Below are 15,765 nucleotides of genomic sequence, written 5' to 3'. Positions count from 1 at the left end.
TCCTTGAATACAGCATGGTGAAAGCCTTGAAAAAGATCATCCCTGGATCCAGCTCCAGCTCCAGATGTTGTGACTGACTCAGATCCAGTTGTAGTTAGGGTCTGAAAACATGGTCAAGAGTTCACTGTAAACAGACAGTGATGTCATTTGAAGCGTTGTGAATGTGTCGAGTCTTCACTAGAACAGCCTTCCCCAACCTGGTGCCCTTCAGATGTTCTGGATTGCAACTCCCATCCGAAAACTGCAAGTTGCCATCCAACATACCTGGAGGGTACCAGGGGTAAAATCCAATGTCAATCCTACTTAGAGTAGACCTGTTAAAGTGAATGGGACTTAAGTTAGTCATGACTAACTTAAGTCCCATTTATTCCAATGGGTCTGCTCTAATAGGAAAGGCTGCACTAGAATGTATTAGTATCAAGTTATTTCTGTCTCTGGATGTGCTTTCCAGACATATGATGCATGTGTAGCTAGCATTGTTGTTGTTCAGTCGTTCAGTCATGTCCGACTCTTCATGACCCCATGGACCATAGCATGCCAGGTCTTCCTGTCCTCTACTCTCTCCCGGAGCGTGCTCAAGTCCATATTCATTGCATTAGTGATGCTATCTAGCCATCTCATCCTTTGCCGTCCCCTTCTCCTTTTGCCTTCAGTCTTTCCCAGCATCAGGGTCTTTTCCAGAGAGTTTTCTCTTCGCATTAGGTGGCCAAAATATTGGAGCTTCAGCTTCAGTATCTGTCCTTCCAATGAGCAGTCAGGATTGATTTCCTTTAGGATTGATTGATTTGACCTCCTTGCAGTCCAGGGGACTCGTAAGAGTCCAGCACCATAGTTCGAAAGCATCAATTCTTCGGCGCTCAGCCTTCCTTATAGTCCAGCTCTCATAGCCATACGTTACTACTGGGAAAACCATAGCTTTGATTAGATGTGCATTTATGATGGAAGATAGTCCTGGGTTCCCTTCTATAGTGTTTATTTATGTATTTATTTATTTCAGAGATGTCTTACCCATTTTTCATTCTAAAATAATCCCCAAGTGGGGTACAAACAAGAAAAACAAAGTAAAATAATGCAACATTGACAAACAGGAGAGAACATTAACACTTTACAGCAGCTGGCTGGGGGATTCTGAGAGTTGTGGTCCAACACATCTGGAGGGCCCCAGGTTGGGGAAGGCAGGTTTGCACAATGCAGCAAAACTAAAAGAGAGGAACATTTCCTCAAAAGCCTGGGTAAACACATTGGTCTTTAAGTCCTGCTGAAAGCTTGTAAGACTTGGCACCGCCTGCCCATATATGAGGGGGATGGGGGTTGTTCCACAGTCAGGGTGCCTGTACCGAGAGCATATTGAGTGCATATTAACTCTGTTGCAACTTCAGCTGAAAGGGAGAATAATCTGTGTCCAAAAGCATTTTGGAAACATGCTATTACAGTTATTGATGCATCTCATTTGCATTCCATCTTCTCTCTAAGTTACTCAGAGTAATAGATAGGGAGTCACTTATTTTTATCCTCATAACAACTCTGCAAGGTAGGTTTGGCTAAGAGATCATGGCCAGGTTCACATGATCAGTGGGGGAAACGATGCAGTATGGGTTGTTTCCCTTGCCCCCACATGTGCCACTCGCATGACCGGCATTTACCTAATTACCCACACCATGTCATGGGTTGCCATGTCGTCTGAACGCGGCATGCGGCACGGTGGGGATGGCTTCTAACCCACCCCACAACCCATGGCTTGTTGCGGGGGTTAAGGGGTGGATTAGAAGTTACCCCTGCCACATTGCGTCATGTGCCAGGTTCGGATGACATAGCAACCTGCAATGCGGCATGAGTAAGTAGGTAAATGCTGGTCACGTGAGTGGCATGCGCAGGGGTGGGGGGAACAATCCATACTGCATTGTTTCTCCCTGCAATCGTGTGAACCCAGCCAGTGACTAGCCCAGGGACACCCAGTAAGTTGCATAAGCATTCAGGGACTTGAACCCAAGTCTCGCCATTCTAAGTCAAACATTCCAGCCACTGTACCACACTGGTTCTTAAATAAAACTCAACATGCAGGAGGGTGCACATGGGAAAAATCAGTGGATATTATACTATGCTTGTTAGACAGCAATCTATCTGGCTCAGTTTCTTTCTTGATTTAAAACAAAATGTATTGATTTTAAGTGCATCTGCATTTTATAAAATATTTTGGAAAGAAATATACTGGGTGGAGTAGATGAATGCATGGTAAGGGGTAGGCTAAGATGTCTCACGATAGTGTCAAATTGAAGCAAGGAGAACAAATCAGGCAGTTACTGGGTGTATGTCTTGAGAAAACTGGACCAGCTGTCCATATAAATATATAGTTCTGGCACGCTCTACAATATACTGAAAGTTCAGAGTGGAGGAGGGAATGCAGAGCAGCGACCTACTATTGTGCAGAAGAAGGGGATGACTTTTTCCTCCAGTATTGAAGCATGAGGCATTTGGCTGCTCCCTGTGTTGGCATAGTGTGTGCCGGTTCCTTTCTTGCTGATGTGATGGAAGATGAAGTTTTGTAGTGCTCTTCTAAGATGATGAGTCCTTGACGTCTGCCCATCTTTTCAGCTTGTGTGATATGTGGCTGCAGTCAAGGGCTTAGAACTCACATCCTCTTGAATTGCAGGCAGTATTCTCTTAATGCGGACAAAAAAACAATGACCCGTCCAAATAACCTTGATCGATGCCGGATGAAATCTCTTCCACAAAATATTGTAAGTCATGCGACCAGGCGGTGATGGTTATGGTTCTAGACAGATGGGATGTTTGGCTCCACTTTTGAGGAGTAGAAGGGAATTAGAATGCTCAGTGGGACAACAAATCTCCATAAAGCCTTATGTAAATGTGAACCCTCAATGTGTTGTCAGGTTAAGTGGAGTTCTGAGTTTCCTGGGCCTATATGCCAACACCTATGACTTTGCAAGGTCATTTGTAAGCTGGATCAAGATGACCAATTGACATGCTATTCATTGTGCCTGTTGAAAAGGATGTTGCAAGGGAATACTAATACATCACCAAAGGGACTTTGTGTGGTCAGCAGGTGGCACAATGGTTGGAGGCAGCCCACTTCGAAGTGGGTTGTCTCTCTACCCATAGTTTAAACAACCTGTCAGGGTTCTCACCAGTGGAAGTGAGGAAGAACTGCCTCTTGAACCTGAACACTGTGGTTTATATCCTTGGTGCTTTATCCTCCCTCTCTTCCCCATTTTGTCTCCTTAAGCCTTGTTTTTTGTGCATGGCCTCCATTCCTCCCTTCTCCTCTCAGTTTGCCTTATTTCTCCTTGGTAGGGCTGGCCCTATCATTAGGCAGAGTGAGAAAGTCTCCTCAAGTGACAGATCCTTGGGGCAGGGAGCAGCAGCAATGTGTGCCACAAGGTCTGCTCTGCCTGCACCCCTTGAGTTAGCTTGCTGATCTCAGGTGTGGTGGAGGAGGATGTCCCACTGTCAGTGTTGAAGTAAGATTCAATGGCCATTCTGGTTGGCTTCTGTACAGGGAATGGGGGAGCTGCTTTGTCAATCACTTCAGGCAGCAAAATGTCTCTGGCCAGCCCTGCTCATTACTTCATTCTGCCTTAGCTGTTCATCCCTCTTTTTTCCCCTTCCTATACTATTCTCCCGTCATTCTTTCAACCCCCAAGTTCAAATGTTCTCTGAGCCAAACATTCCCAAAATTATAGTCATCCTTCCCACTTCTGACAACAAGAATTCATGTTGCTAAAAACTACTAGGAACTGGAGCTTTTCTGCTATAGGAAATTTGCAGAGAGGGAGGAGGGGAAGAAGGGATTCGCCTTGAGAAAAGCCAGTGGATGAGAACTCAATCTGGTCTCCTGTGCGGCTAAGTATGTGAGTAAAAGATGTGTGCTTATTTTGTGTGTGTTCAGATACTATATGCAAAACAGGGGCTCCGCATAAGAAGGCGACTGACTCGCACCAACATCAAGGAAAAAGTAAATGAGACAAAGATAATCTTATCAAAGCTGCGCTTCCTGGCTAAAGAGGTATATGATGAAATTGCAGATGTGAGGGCACAACCAGGGTTGGGCCAAGGCTGGGAGCTCAAGTAACTTGATAAGGAAACATTGCATAAAGTTGTGTTGCTCTAACATCATCTAGTAATTCCCTCAATTTATGCTTAGAAGGAAAAAAAAACAAGGTTTCTAGTCCTTATGGTAGTGGTGAAAAATTTGAAAGTGTGTCACAAATTCTAGCTGATGCTTTACAAATCAGAAGGTATCTGAGTGGTGCCTGAAATGATCAGGAGTTGAAAAGAGTGCCCACTAATGTCCCATGAATCTCACCTTCCTTCCTTTCCATTATCTCAGTCCCTAGCAAAAAGCCCAGAACTTAAGAATTCCTTTTCCCCCACAGGTACGCAAAAATAGTATCTGCACAATAAATGTCTTTGCGACTTTCAACAAGTTGATTTTGGTTTTCTCTGTCATTTCTTTCAGCCCCAATGTGCTATTCCCGACGTCTTAATCTGGATGTTTAGCAACAACAAGCGCGTAGCATATACAAGGATCCCTGCACAGAACATCCTTTACGCAGTGGTAGAAGAAGAGAAAGGCAAGGATTGTGCCAAGTTCCAAACTGTCTTTCTAAAGGTAAGCATTCTCTTTTGCTCATTACTGTTTAAAGCTAGAGCATGTGGTGAAGGAGTGTTAGTTAATGCGTGGGAGCAGAGGAAAACATTTCTTCCATGTTTTCAGTACAGCTAACAATTCTTGTCCTCAACATTCTTCAACTGAAGATACTTTTTGGGGTTTAAAGGTTCCAGGGTCACGCACCGGGGAGATCTTTGCAAAGCTGGAAATCTATATGTGGCTGGGGATAACTAAATATGTGAAGAACAGCACTGCAGAGCTACCGGAGGAGTTCAAACCAATCTACGATACGGCACAGCAGACTGCAAAGATCCCAACATACCTCCCGCCCAGTCTGCTCAGCAGAGATGGTGAGCTGATTGCCTTGTCTCAGTGCTCTGGGAGCCTCAGCAATAAAAGATAATGGCTTGAAACCAGCACAGACTGGAAAACTGTAATGTCTCTGGTTCTATACATGAGTGCATCTAAACCACTCCCAGGTTTATTCTTCATTCTCTCTATCCTGCTAGTCCAGTATCAGACCTGGGATGGACTCAAGGGGTGCTTCCAGATGGAAGGCTCTTAGCATTACCTATCAAAAGGCATTGTGCAGCTATTCAACCTTTTACTCTGTTGCATCTCTACATCAGGAGGGACTGAATTATTCAAATGCAGTCAGTACAGAGATGCAGAATTACCACTTCCCCCACCCAAGCAGGAGGCTGATTGGAAGGAGCCAGAACAATGACTCATACAGAGATGCAATTAACAGCCACCTCTGAAAGTGGGCAATCATACTGTTTCTCTACAATGGGATTGATTGACCCAATCAAAGACAGGATAGAATTACTCACCCCAGCATAGGCGGAATGGAAAGAGACATGGCTAGAGCAGTACATCATGCAGAGACATGGCTGGTAGTCTGTGGGTAGGTACTTTAGGCTCACAAGAGGGAGTTTTGTATTTATTTAGCGGGACAGTTTAGCACTTCCCTTGCAACAGCTAGTGACCACAGTCTGGGAAATTTATCATCTGCATCAATATAATATGAAAAGAAACCCCAAGAGGACTAATGAAAAAAGGAAGAAGACAAAAGAAATAAGGGGAAGGGCTGATAAAAGGGGAGAAACATCTTTCCCCCTCATAAATAAAAGCTGTGCTGTAGCTATATAGTTTATAGTTGTGTTTGGGCAGGGTGGGTTCACCCGTGCTGCACCTTTCCCCATTGGGGAGGACACAGTGCGGGCAAAATGTTCCCAGCCAAGACTCTCGCTGCCTTGGTCAGGGTGACTTCATTCTGCATGAGCTTTCACCAGCCCCCTGGCATCACCTGGCCCACAAAGGGCTGGATGGGGGGGGTCATTTGTCCCCCACCCTGACACTGTTCCTCACCTCTGGTTTATGACATAATAAATTTGTTAGGCGTTCAAGGTGCCACAAGACTCTTCGTTGTTTTTGCTGCATCAGACCAAGAAGGCTACCTATCCGGAATATGTTGAACTGAGTAGCTGGTCACAGAACCAGTGTGGTGTAATGGGCCAGAGTGTTGTTGACCACACAGAGCCTGCAAAGATTGACTGGGTTATCTATCATGCACAGGACTGTTATTTTATTTGTTTGTTTGTTTGTTTATTACATTCCTATACTGCCCAATAGCCGAAGCCCTCTTGGAAAGTTGATGGCTGTGTCTCGTTTTTTCAGACTTTAGTTACTTTCAGCTGCGAGCCCATTTGTACCAGGCTCGGGGGATTCTCCCAGCTGATGAAAATGGCCTTTCTGATCCCTTTGCAAGAGTGGTGTTTTCAACACAGTGCCAGACTACACAGGTAAGTGTATCTGCAGCACAGCTGTGAGTAAGCTGTTTTGATGCCCTAGTTGAGTATTGAGATGCCATTCCTCACCCCAACCCAAGCCTGCACTGAATTCTGGGACTAGCTGCACTTATCTACCCACTCTGGTTCTGTAGCTTGTTGGACCCCAGTTGCCATGTTCTGGTCTGAAGCAGAAGCCCACAAGGCTCAGTGCACCAAAGCAGGCCAGATATTGCAGCACCTAGGAGAGCTCCTAGTGAGCAAGTTGCTCTGACAAGGTCTGAGACTAGACCAAAGCCTTTTATGCTTCAGTCCAGAAGCCCCTTCTCAGACACCACCCCTTCCCACAAAGTGGAAAACCTTAAAGGGACAGACCTCTGGCCTGGAGTCTAGCATACTTCCATCTCTCCAAGAGCTCATGCTGGGTGAGCTGCCAGCTTTGGTGCACCAAACTCCATGGATGCATCCATGGAGCATCCAACTCCATGGATTGTGGAGCTCTTTGAGATGGGTGTGGTGGTCCAGTGCTGGAGCTAGGAGTTGTGGTGCTGGTCCAGGCTTGAGGAGCCACTGCAAAAAAAGCCATGTGTCTCATGTCTGCCTGCCTTACTTCTGAAGACGGTGGGACACAGAGAAGACCCTCCAATTCTGATCAACACAAGGCAAGTTCATATGTGAGAAAATGGTCCTTAAGGAATCTTTCAAGTTTTCCTTCGACTTTGACAACCCTCCCCACAAAAGTACCCTTAGGAGACTGAGTTTAAGGTAAGAAAGGTTACATGTGAGGGGCTGTGTAATCTTTTCCTCTCCAGGTGTTTTTCCAGTCAAAATTAACCCCTTATTTTTCTACATTTGGAAGGAAAACATACAAATACCCATATATTTTTCTGGGGAGTGACAGAAATCAATTGGGGAGTGATTTTTAGTGGTAAAGTTGTGAAAGGGGAAAGGGCTAAGTAGTTATCCCCCTTTGCTTATACTCACAATCTCTGATACTGCTTTTTGTTTTTGTTTTAAAAAAAGGTTGGAGGAAAGATGGACATGTCTCTGTGTTCCACACATCTGGTTTAGTCCTAAAGTCGCTGTTTTAAACAACTCTGCTGGGTATCAACAACTTTGTTCTCTGTTAATTCAGATTTTGGAAGAGACACTCAGCCCAATGTGGAATGAATTACTTCTGTATGACCAGCTCATTATTGATGGAAAGAAAGAGGACTTGAAAACAGAGACTCCAATTGCTGTCATCAACATCTTTGACCACAATAAATTTGTAAGTCAGAAAATATAAGCAGTTACCTGATTTGTGTGGCTACAATTTCCCCTTTGTGATGGAATAACTCTTCAGGTATCAAGAATTCATAGTCCCACTTTCCTGCAGCAGCAACTCCTAAGCAGTTTGGGAACCACCTGCAGGTTGAAGAAATTGTGTAGATGGCATAATGCCAGGCCTGGCACCCAGTGATGCATACTGGGGCAAAAAATCCCAACTTCATATATAAGCTGATGGGATCTGAGCTAGCAGTGACTGACCAAGAAATTTTTCGGGGGGTGGGGGGTGGACAGTACAGTGTGTCTGCTGTGAAGAAGGCAAATTCCATGTGAGGCATAATTAGGAAAGGAATTTAAAATAAAACTCCCAATATTGTACTGATGTTATAAAAGTTTTGGTTGCAAAAACCATTTAATTCTTTCCCCCAAAGTTTGGATTATCTGACCAGAGAAATGGTTAGCTAGTACAAAACAACTGCACCGATATGAGAAATATTTGTCAGTTCCTATGAAAATGGAATATCGAAAAGCTTTTACATGTCTAAGATATGAACAAATGGATACTAGGATGAAATGGGGGAGATTTCATGGTAAACCAGTAGAAAATAGGTTGTGTGTTTGTGGAGAACCTGTCCTTGAGGACTTGGCTCATTATGTACTTGAGTGTCAATTATATGGAGACATAAGAGAAAGTTATTTAGAGCCTCTCTTAAAGAAAGTGAAATACAGGGGTGTAAAAGAGAAATTGTGTTATTTATTACAATCAACCAACCCATATGAGATACAGGGGGCTGCAGTATTTCCGGTGAAAGCCACTAGATGTAGGACAAAGTTTCTGGATACTATCAGTGTGAAGTATTATAAAGATTCAGAGATATGAATGTAAGGTGATTGACTTGATATTAAATGTTCCTTTATACTACATTATTGTTGCATATCCACTCTATTTTAATTTTTAGTAAAGATATGTATCTTGTAGTTTTGCTGTTCTAAATTTATATGTGTAATTTTTGATATCGTATAATAGTATTTTACATTTTAAGTTTGGCTCTTTTGCAACGATCTTTGGACTGAGCAATAAACATATTACTTACTTACTGCCCTTATACAAATCTATGGTGCAACCACACTTGGCATACTGTGTACAGGTCTGGTCCCCACACCTAAAAAAGGATATTGTAGAGCTGGAAAAAGTGCAGAAAAGAGCAACTACAATGATCGAGAGCAACTCCCCTATGAGGAAAGGTTACAACATGGGGGAATGTATAGTTTAGAGAAAAGGCAAGTGAGGGGAGACATAACAGGTGTACAAAATTATGCATGGTATGGAGAAAGTGGATAGGGAGACATTTTTCTCCCCCTCTCATAATACTAGAACCCACAGTCCTCCCATGAAGCTGATTCGTAGGAGATTCAGGACAGATACAAGGAAGGACTTCTTCACATAGGGCATAATTGAACTATGAAATTACTCTGAAACTATGACATTATAAACATGACGTAGTGGCCACCAATTTGGATGGCTTTAAAAGGGGATTAGGCAAATTCATGGAGATTAGGCTACCAATGGCCACTAGTCCTGATGGCTATATGCTACCTCCACTATCAGAGGCAGTATGCCTATGTACCACAGTTAGTGGGGAACAGGAGCAGGAAGGTGGGTTTTCCATAGGCAGCTAGTTGGCCACTGTATAAACACAATTGTGGATTAGACGGACCTTTGGTATGATCCAGCATGGCTCTTGTGTTCTCCTGTTTAAGGGGGCCCTGGGCAAGGTGCTATCCACCATCCCTCACAGTATTCCTGTTCTTTTAATGCCCAGGAGCATCTGAAGGACAGGACACTGCAGTTGCCACCACTGCCTAGGCAGTGCTTCTCCATTCACTGCTAGGCTCAAACTTAAAATGGAAAAGTCAAGCAGGGCTAAGCAGCTGAGCACCCACCACTGGGATCCAGCCCCTGAGAGCTTCTCTGAAACTGAATTAGGCCCTCAGGCTGAAAGAGGTTCAGCACCCCTGCTTTAAGGACTCTGAGTGCACCTCAATAAGAAGACCAAAATCACAATGCTCACCTAACGTGGGAGAAAGGGAGAGGACCTTAGGAGAGCAGGTCAGGTCATTCAAACAATGGAAATGCTGGAGCGTAACACTTAAGTGGAACCATGCTGGATCTGAACAAAAGCCTATTTCAGGAGTAGGCAACCTTTTGGGGCCTGTAGGCACATCTGGCAATTTGAGAAGCTGTGCTGGGCACCACCACAAAATGGGCGCATTGTAGATGAAACTCTCAGCCTGCAGTCACCTGCCATCTTAATTTCTTAATGTCTCTGATCCCCATGTATTTTCCTGAGGCGTGCATGAGAAAAGAAGATGGGAAGTGATCTTCCCATGGAAGTGATCCCAACTGCCAGTAAGGTGTGTTTTTTTTAAAGGACATGGGGTACCTTGTCAGGCACCAAGAAAGGTGTCCAAGGGACCCTGGTACCCACAGGCACCATGTTGCCTGCCCCTGGCCTATCTAGTCCAGTATTCTGTTCCCACAGTAGCCAACTAGATGCCTTTACGGGAAGCCCGCAAGCAAGATGCCAATGCAGTAGCACCCTCCCTCTCATGTTCCCCAGCAAGTGGTATTGAGAGGCATTCTGCCTCTAATACTGGGCGTAATAAATAGCCATAATGACTAGTACCTGTCGACAGCCTAATCACCCATAAGGCTTGCTAGGCAGCGTTCAGCTGTGTGAATAATCTGCATAAGGCTTTAATGAGCCTTAGGCAGGATTGTGAGAGAACAAACATAGAGATGAGGGAGCTCGGGCAACTGTGGACAGATGGTGCTGCAGTCTGGGTGAAAAATACCCCTGCATGGTCTGGTGACAAGATGGGATCCTGAAATAACATATTGTGCCTCATGGCTGTTTCTTCTTCTCCGTAGGGCGCACCAGAGTTCCTTGGTCGAGCCTTTGCTACACCACAGGTGAAGCTGGTAGATGAGCCATACAGCAAACCTTCTCTCCAGTTTTTTGACATTTATAAAGGGCATAAAGCAGCTGGGGAATTAATTGCTGTCTTTGAGCTGATTGAACTGGATTACAGTGGCTATTTAGAGGTAAGTAGTTTCATTGCCTTAAGCATGATTGCAAGGAGATACTTGGCAGCTTCAATAGGCTGAGAACATCCCTGCTGGGCACTGGATGTAAGGTAAATAATGAATATTCTTAGTAACTCATTTACTGTAATATATGAACCTGCTTCTATCATGTTTCCCTAACAGAGGAGCATTTATTTTAGAGCAGGATTCTGTAGCACTGATGGGAAGGACTTTTTTTTAATGAAAAGCTATGATTGAGGGCTCCTTCACACCGGGCTTTTATCTTGTGATTGAGATGGCTCCTTTACAGAAGTTTGAGGGGTCTTTACATGATACAGTGATCATCCCAGGCATCTCCTGCACTAAATGCCCTTTGTTCCATTTTAAATAGATCACAGATAATGAGCTATCAAATTATCCCATTGTGTTCCGCTTCAGTTCCCTTTGTCAAAAGAGTTAAAGTGGCAAGAAGAGGAGCAAGATCAATGAAAGATAATGGAAGACTCAGATACGGGGAGAAGGAGGGGGAAGGGGGTGGGGGGAAAGGAGGCACGTGAAAGAGGAAGTCATTGTGATCCTGCATTTAAAACGGAAGTAGAAAGGCCCGTTTTAAATGCAGGATCTTAGGCTGGTGTAGAGATGCCCTAAGACTTAAACTGAGTCAGGTCTCAGCTCTAGAATCTGTGAAATAATACAAAAAAGTAGTGGCTGAGAACTTCTTAGCATGTAGCGAGTGATATTTCCTCACCATAACACCCTTAACATCCACAACCAATGCCCATAAATCTGGGATTAACACCCAAATTAACATCTGGGATCAAGGCTGTACACCCGCATCCACCGCCCATGCTTCTGGGATTAGAAGGAATGGTTTCTGGGTAAGAAGGTGTAAATTGCAGATAGACAAGACCTGACAGCTTTCATTTTAGAAAGTATGGATTGATTACAATTGGTCAATAAACTGTCTGTGACAGTGCTGAGGTGATCATATCTCAGTCTTTTGCCCGTGCATGCAGCCCTTTGATGTGAACTGGCAAACAACAAGGAGGTCTTCGATGAAGTATAGTTTCCTTTTTCATCCTAACCAGGAAACCATAGTTAACAGCTTTGAAATAAGCCAGGATATTAAGCCATGGTTTGAAGTTAGTTTACTAGCCTGACTTGTTCTGAAGCAGTTAACTGAAGCAGTTAGCTTCCTGGTTCTGACAAAATGGGAAACTACAGTTAATTGAAGATTTCCCTGTTTGCGTGCCAGCTCATGTGAAGGGAGGAATTAAGAGGTTGCATGCACAGGCAAAAGGCTTGTTCATATCTCACTTTATTAAGTCAAGGTACAATTGTTTGAATTTCCATTGTCATGGATATTTATACTTTGCTGTGGGGAATAACAGTTTTGAAACTGCTGTGTAGTCTGATTATTGTCTGCTATCCAGCCATCAGTGCCTAATGATGTAGATCCCAAGGAACCAGAACATTTGGGGGACCCCCGTTCTGGACGATTCATTATTCCTGATGGAATCCGACCAATCCTTAAGGATTTTCGCATAGAGGTAAAATTCTTCCCTCCTTTCCTTCTTTCTGAAGATATTTTAGCAAAGGAATTATTTAATGTTGCAATATTTTACCTATTCAAGTAGACCAGCCAGGGGCACGGGGAGGTGGGGGAGATCTATTCTCAGTGTTTGGCATTAGTCAAGGTCCTTGTGCAGACATAATGGCAAATGGGTTATAGGTTCAAGAGTAACATTTCCACATAGGTCCGATTGTGCCCTTGCACCACAATATGGATATTATAAATGTAGAAATTGATATTTAAAAATTAGTAAACCATAGACTAATATGCCTGTTCTGAAACTTTCTGCACTTTTTAAATTTGCTCCATTTGGTTATTTTTCTCGTTCTTGGAGTCCTGAGGGGGGGAAATGCATGGGGGCACTCTGGGTTGCAAGAAACCCCTCTGGAGAGAATATGTTGGAACTGGGAGGTAGTTTATATTCTCCTATAATTGTAGATTCATTAGTTGGTTGAATAATCTGGTAGGAATACAAAACCGTAAAGTCTAGATTCATGCCCTAAGGCAGGATCATTCATGCCCTCACTATCTAGATTAAGCCACACTAATGTAGGCTCAATGTGCTTCAAACATAAATTATGTGGCATGGTGTTCCCAGAGTATGGTCTGAAGGCACATGAGGCAGCCTCCTTGCTGAAGCTAAACAGGCCTGGATCTGGTCAGTGCTTGAAGGGGAGACCACCTAGGAACCACGTCTAGCTATCTTGAGTTCCATGATGGAAGAAAAGTGGGATATAAATGTAATAAATAAGTAATGAGTTGGTGAAAGTTGTACATGCCTGTTAATCTGGGATGCAACTATGAGTTGGCACTGGAGAGGGTACTTCAGTGAGGTTTAAGAATTGGAGAATTTTAGGGGAAGATAATGTCAGGCCTTGTTCTGTGTTCCCCGAACAGCTGATTCTTCTGTTTCTTAGATCTTGTTTTGGGGCCTGAGAGATCTGAAGCGTGTGAACTTGTTTGAAGTTGACCAGCCACAGGTGATCATTGAATGTGCTGGGAAGAAAGTAGAATCGGAAGTGATAACATCTTACAAAGAGAACCCAAATTTCAATGAACTTGTCAAATTCGTTAATGTGGTGAGCAGAAATCAGGATATAGTTTCCAAAACCTAGGATCTGCAAGCTTTTCCTTGGGATAACTTCAAAACCAGAGTTGGGCAGCAATGATTTAGGAGTTCCCATTATCCCATTTGGTCTCCATTATTTAACATTTCTGTTAAATAATGTTCTCATCCACTGAGGACTTCTGAGGTTATTCATATGATTGATTATCAATGGAAATGGCTGAGCAACAATCCGCATGTTGTAAATTACTGGGAAGTTAGTCTAGAGCAAAGTTATTATTATTCTTTATTATTCTTTATTGCATTTCTATACCACCCCATAGCTGAAGCTCTCTGGGCAGCTTACAAAAGTTAAAACATTAAATACAATAAAATTATGTTTAGTAGTAGTGTTGTGGCCTTCTACTACTGTACCTGTGGAAGGTCCTGTTATGAAGCAGGCTGTTGCCTGTGAAAGCTCATGTCATAATAAACCAGCTCTAGCCTCTGAGGTGCTACAATGCTTTTCTGTAATCTACTCTGTGACATTTGATTGGCTTTTTCACAGGAGCTTCCAGAGCAGGTGTACTTACACCCACCTCTCAGTATCTTCGTGGTGGAGAAGAGAGCCTTTGGACGCTCCGTCATGGTGGGAACTCATATAGTTTCTCATATTATGAAATTTGCTCCTAAAGAGCTAGATGAGTTGGAAGAGGAAACAGATAAACCTTCCAAGGGTGAGTCTTTACGATCTGATTTCTTTTAGGGAACCTTCCTAGGAAGTGGGATAGTATGTCAACATCTGCAGAGTATGGCTCCCTTCACCTGCTGTTAGACCTACTCCACTGCCAAAAGTCATATCTGAGCTATGGGCTGGTAGAAGTGAAATATTTTTCAGTCCTTAACATCCCTAAATATCGGCATGCATTTACTCTGGCAAGATTTAATGTCTTGCCCTCTGTTCTATTACAAGGGTTTTTTCTGAAAATTAGTCTATGTCTGATACTAGATTAGATATAAATGTACTTCTTTATTGTTTTAGGACAACAGAGGAGAGGGATATAATTGAAGCTTTTGCTAAATTCTTTTTGAATGCTATGAGAATAAGATGTCTTCAGAACTGATGTTACTGTATATTCTCTAAATCTGTCTGTAGATTCTTTTTATTTTTGTACGCTCAAAGTCTGGTCAGTGACCGTAATAAAGTTGATGATGATGTTGACTACAGTTTAACTCTTCCTAAGGCCTATTAAAAAAAACAAAAAAACAAAGTTAGTAGGCCCAAGTAAGCCCAGCAGCAGTTTCTATTGTACTTAGCTGTACTTAAACTTCATAGAATCATAGAATCATAGAACAGTAGGGTTGGAAGGGGCCTACAAGACCATCGAGTCCAACCCCCTGCTCAATGCAGGAATCCAAGTCAGAGCATCCCTGACAAATGTCTGTCCAGACTCATCTTGAAGGCCTCCAGTGTGGGAGAGCCCACCACCTCCCCAGGTAATTGGTTCCATTGTCATATTGCTCTTACAGTCAGGAAGTTTTTCCTGATGTTCAGCCGGAATCTGGCTTCCTGTAAGTTGAGCCCATTATTCCGTGTCCTGCACCCTGGGATGATCAAGAAGAACGAATCCAAACCAGTTAAATGCAGTGTTTTATGCAGTATTCAGTGCAGTATTCCACGAATCCAAACCAGTTAAATGCAGTGTTTGAAGCTTTTAGCTATATAGCAGTTTGGTTCAAACTTTTAGAGAAAAGGAAGAGCGGGGTGCAGTGGGGGGGGGGATTTAAAAGGAATGCATAGCTACCTCTGCAGATCCCAAGCAGAGATCTGAAGACCAGGCTTTCATGGACCAAGGAAAGTTGAAAGAGACCTCTCCTAGAATCCAGGGTATAGAACTCAGCAAAGTCCAGGTATGGAAAATTAATCCAGGTAGAGAGTGAAGACAATATTTTAAATTGAAAAGTGTTGTTCGCCAGTAAGGAAAATAAAATAGTGGGCAAAAACTATACTAAGCTGCTCAGGCACCAGGTGCCTGGCTCAGAGAATTTAGCTTGGGGAAAGATAGTTCCAAATAGTCTCAAAGCCAAGAGAAAAGATGTTAAAAAAGAGAAAAGAGGACTTCTCCCAAAAGGGAGGCAAGAACCCGAAAAGCTTTCAAAACAAATAAAAATCTGCTAATAAAGTTCAGAGTTAAGCAAAAGGTAAAAATCAAGCCAGGTTGGAACAAATATTCTTGTCTTTTTCACAGGGTGCTGTTGCTTTCTTTAATCCCCTGCAGCCCTTAATTTTCTGCTTTTTGATTGGTTCTTTTCTGTAGTTGCTAACTAGAAAATTTGGTCCTGAATGACATATTGGGGGGGGGGGCAGGG

The 15,765-nt window shown here is 43.3% G+C and overlaps 1 protein-coding gene across 1 annotated transcript in view; it reads left to right on the top strand.

The window, feature by feature from the left end:
- The window catches only part of LOC146348668 (fer-1-like protein 4), an 85,715-nt gene that overhangs the window by 30,263 nt on the left and 39,687 nt on the right, over positions 1 to 15,765 (top strand). Inside the window, exons 20-29 of the mRNA XM_084853710.1 lie at positions 2,651 to 2,738; positions 3,908 to 4,024; positions 4,478 to 4,630; positions 4,797 to 4,980; positions 6,311 to 6,435; positions 7,556 to 7,690; positions 10,622 to 10,795; positions 12,211 to 12,327; positions 13,268 to 13,429; positions 13,964 to 14,132. Of these exons, the coding sequence (XP_084709836.1) occupies positions 2,651 to 2,738; positions 3,908 to 4,024; positions 4,478 to 4,630; positions 4,797 to 4,980; positions 6,311 to 6,435; positions 7,556 to 7,690; positions 10,622 to 10,795; positions 12,211 to 12,327; positions 13,268 to 13,429; positions 13,964 to 14,132 (1,424 nt within the window). The remainder of the gene's footprint in view (positions 1 to 2,650; positions 2,739 to 3,907; positions 4,025 to 4,477; positions 4,631 to 4,796; positions 4,981 to 6,310; positions 6,436 to 7,555; positions 7,691 to 10,621; positions 10,796 to 12,210; positions 12,328 to 13,267; positions 13,430 to 13,963; positions 14,133 to 15,765) is intronic.

The sequence above is a fragment of the Heloderma suspectum genome, chromosome 4 (genome assembly GCF_057233095.1).
Source record: "Heloderma suspectum isolate Gila_16-S chromosome 4, 16-S_ref, whole genome shotgun sequence".
Lineage (NCBI taxonomy): Eukaryota > Metazoa > Chordata > Lepidosauria > Squamata > Helodermatidae > Heloderma > Heloderma suspectum.
The sequence above is the reverse complement of the archived record's forward strand: the minus strand, read 5'-3'. Positions and strand labels throughout refer to the sequence as shown.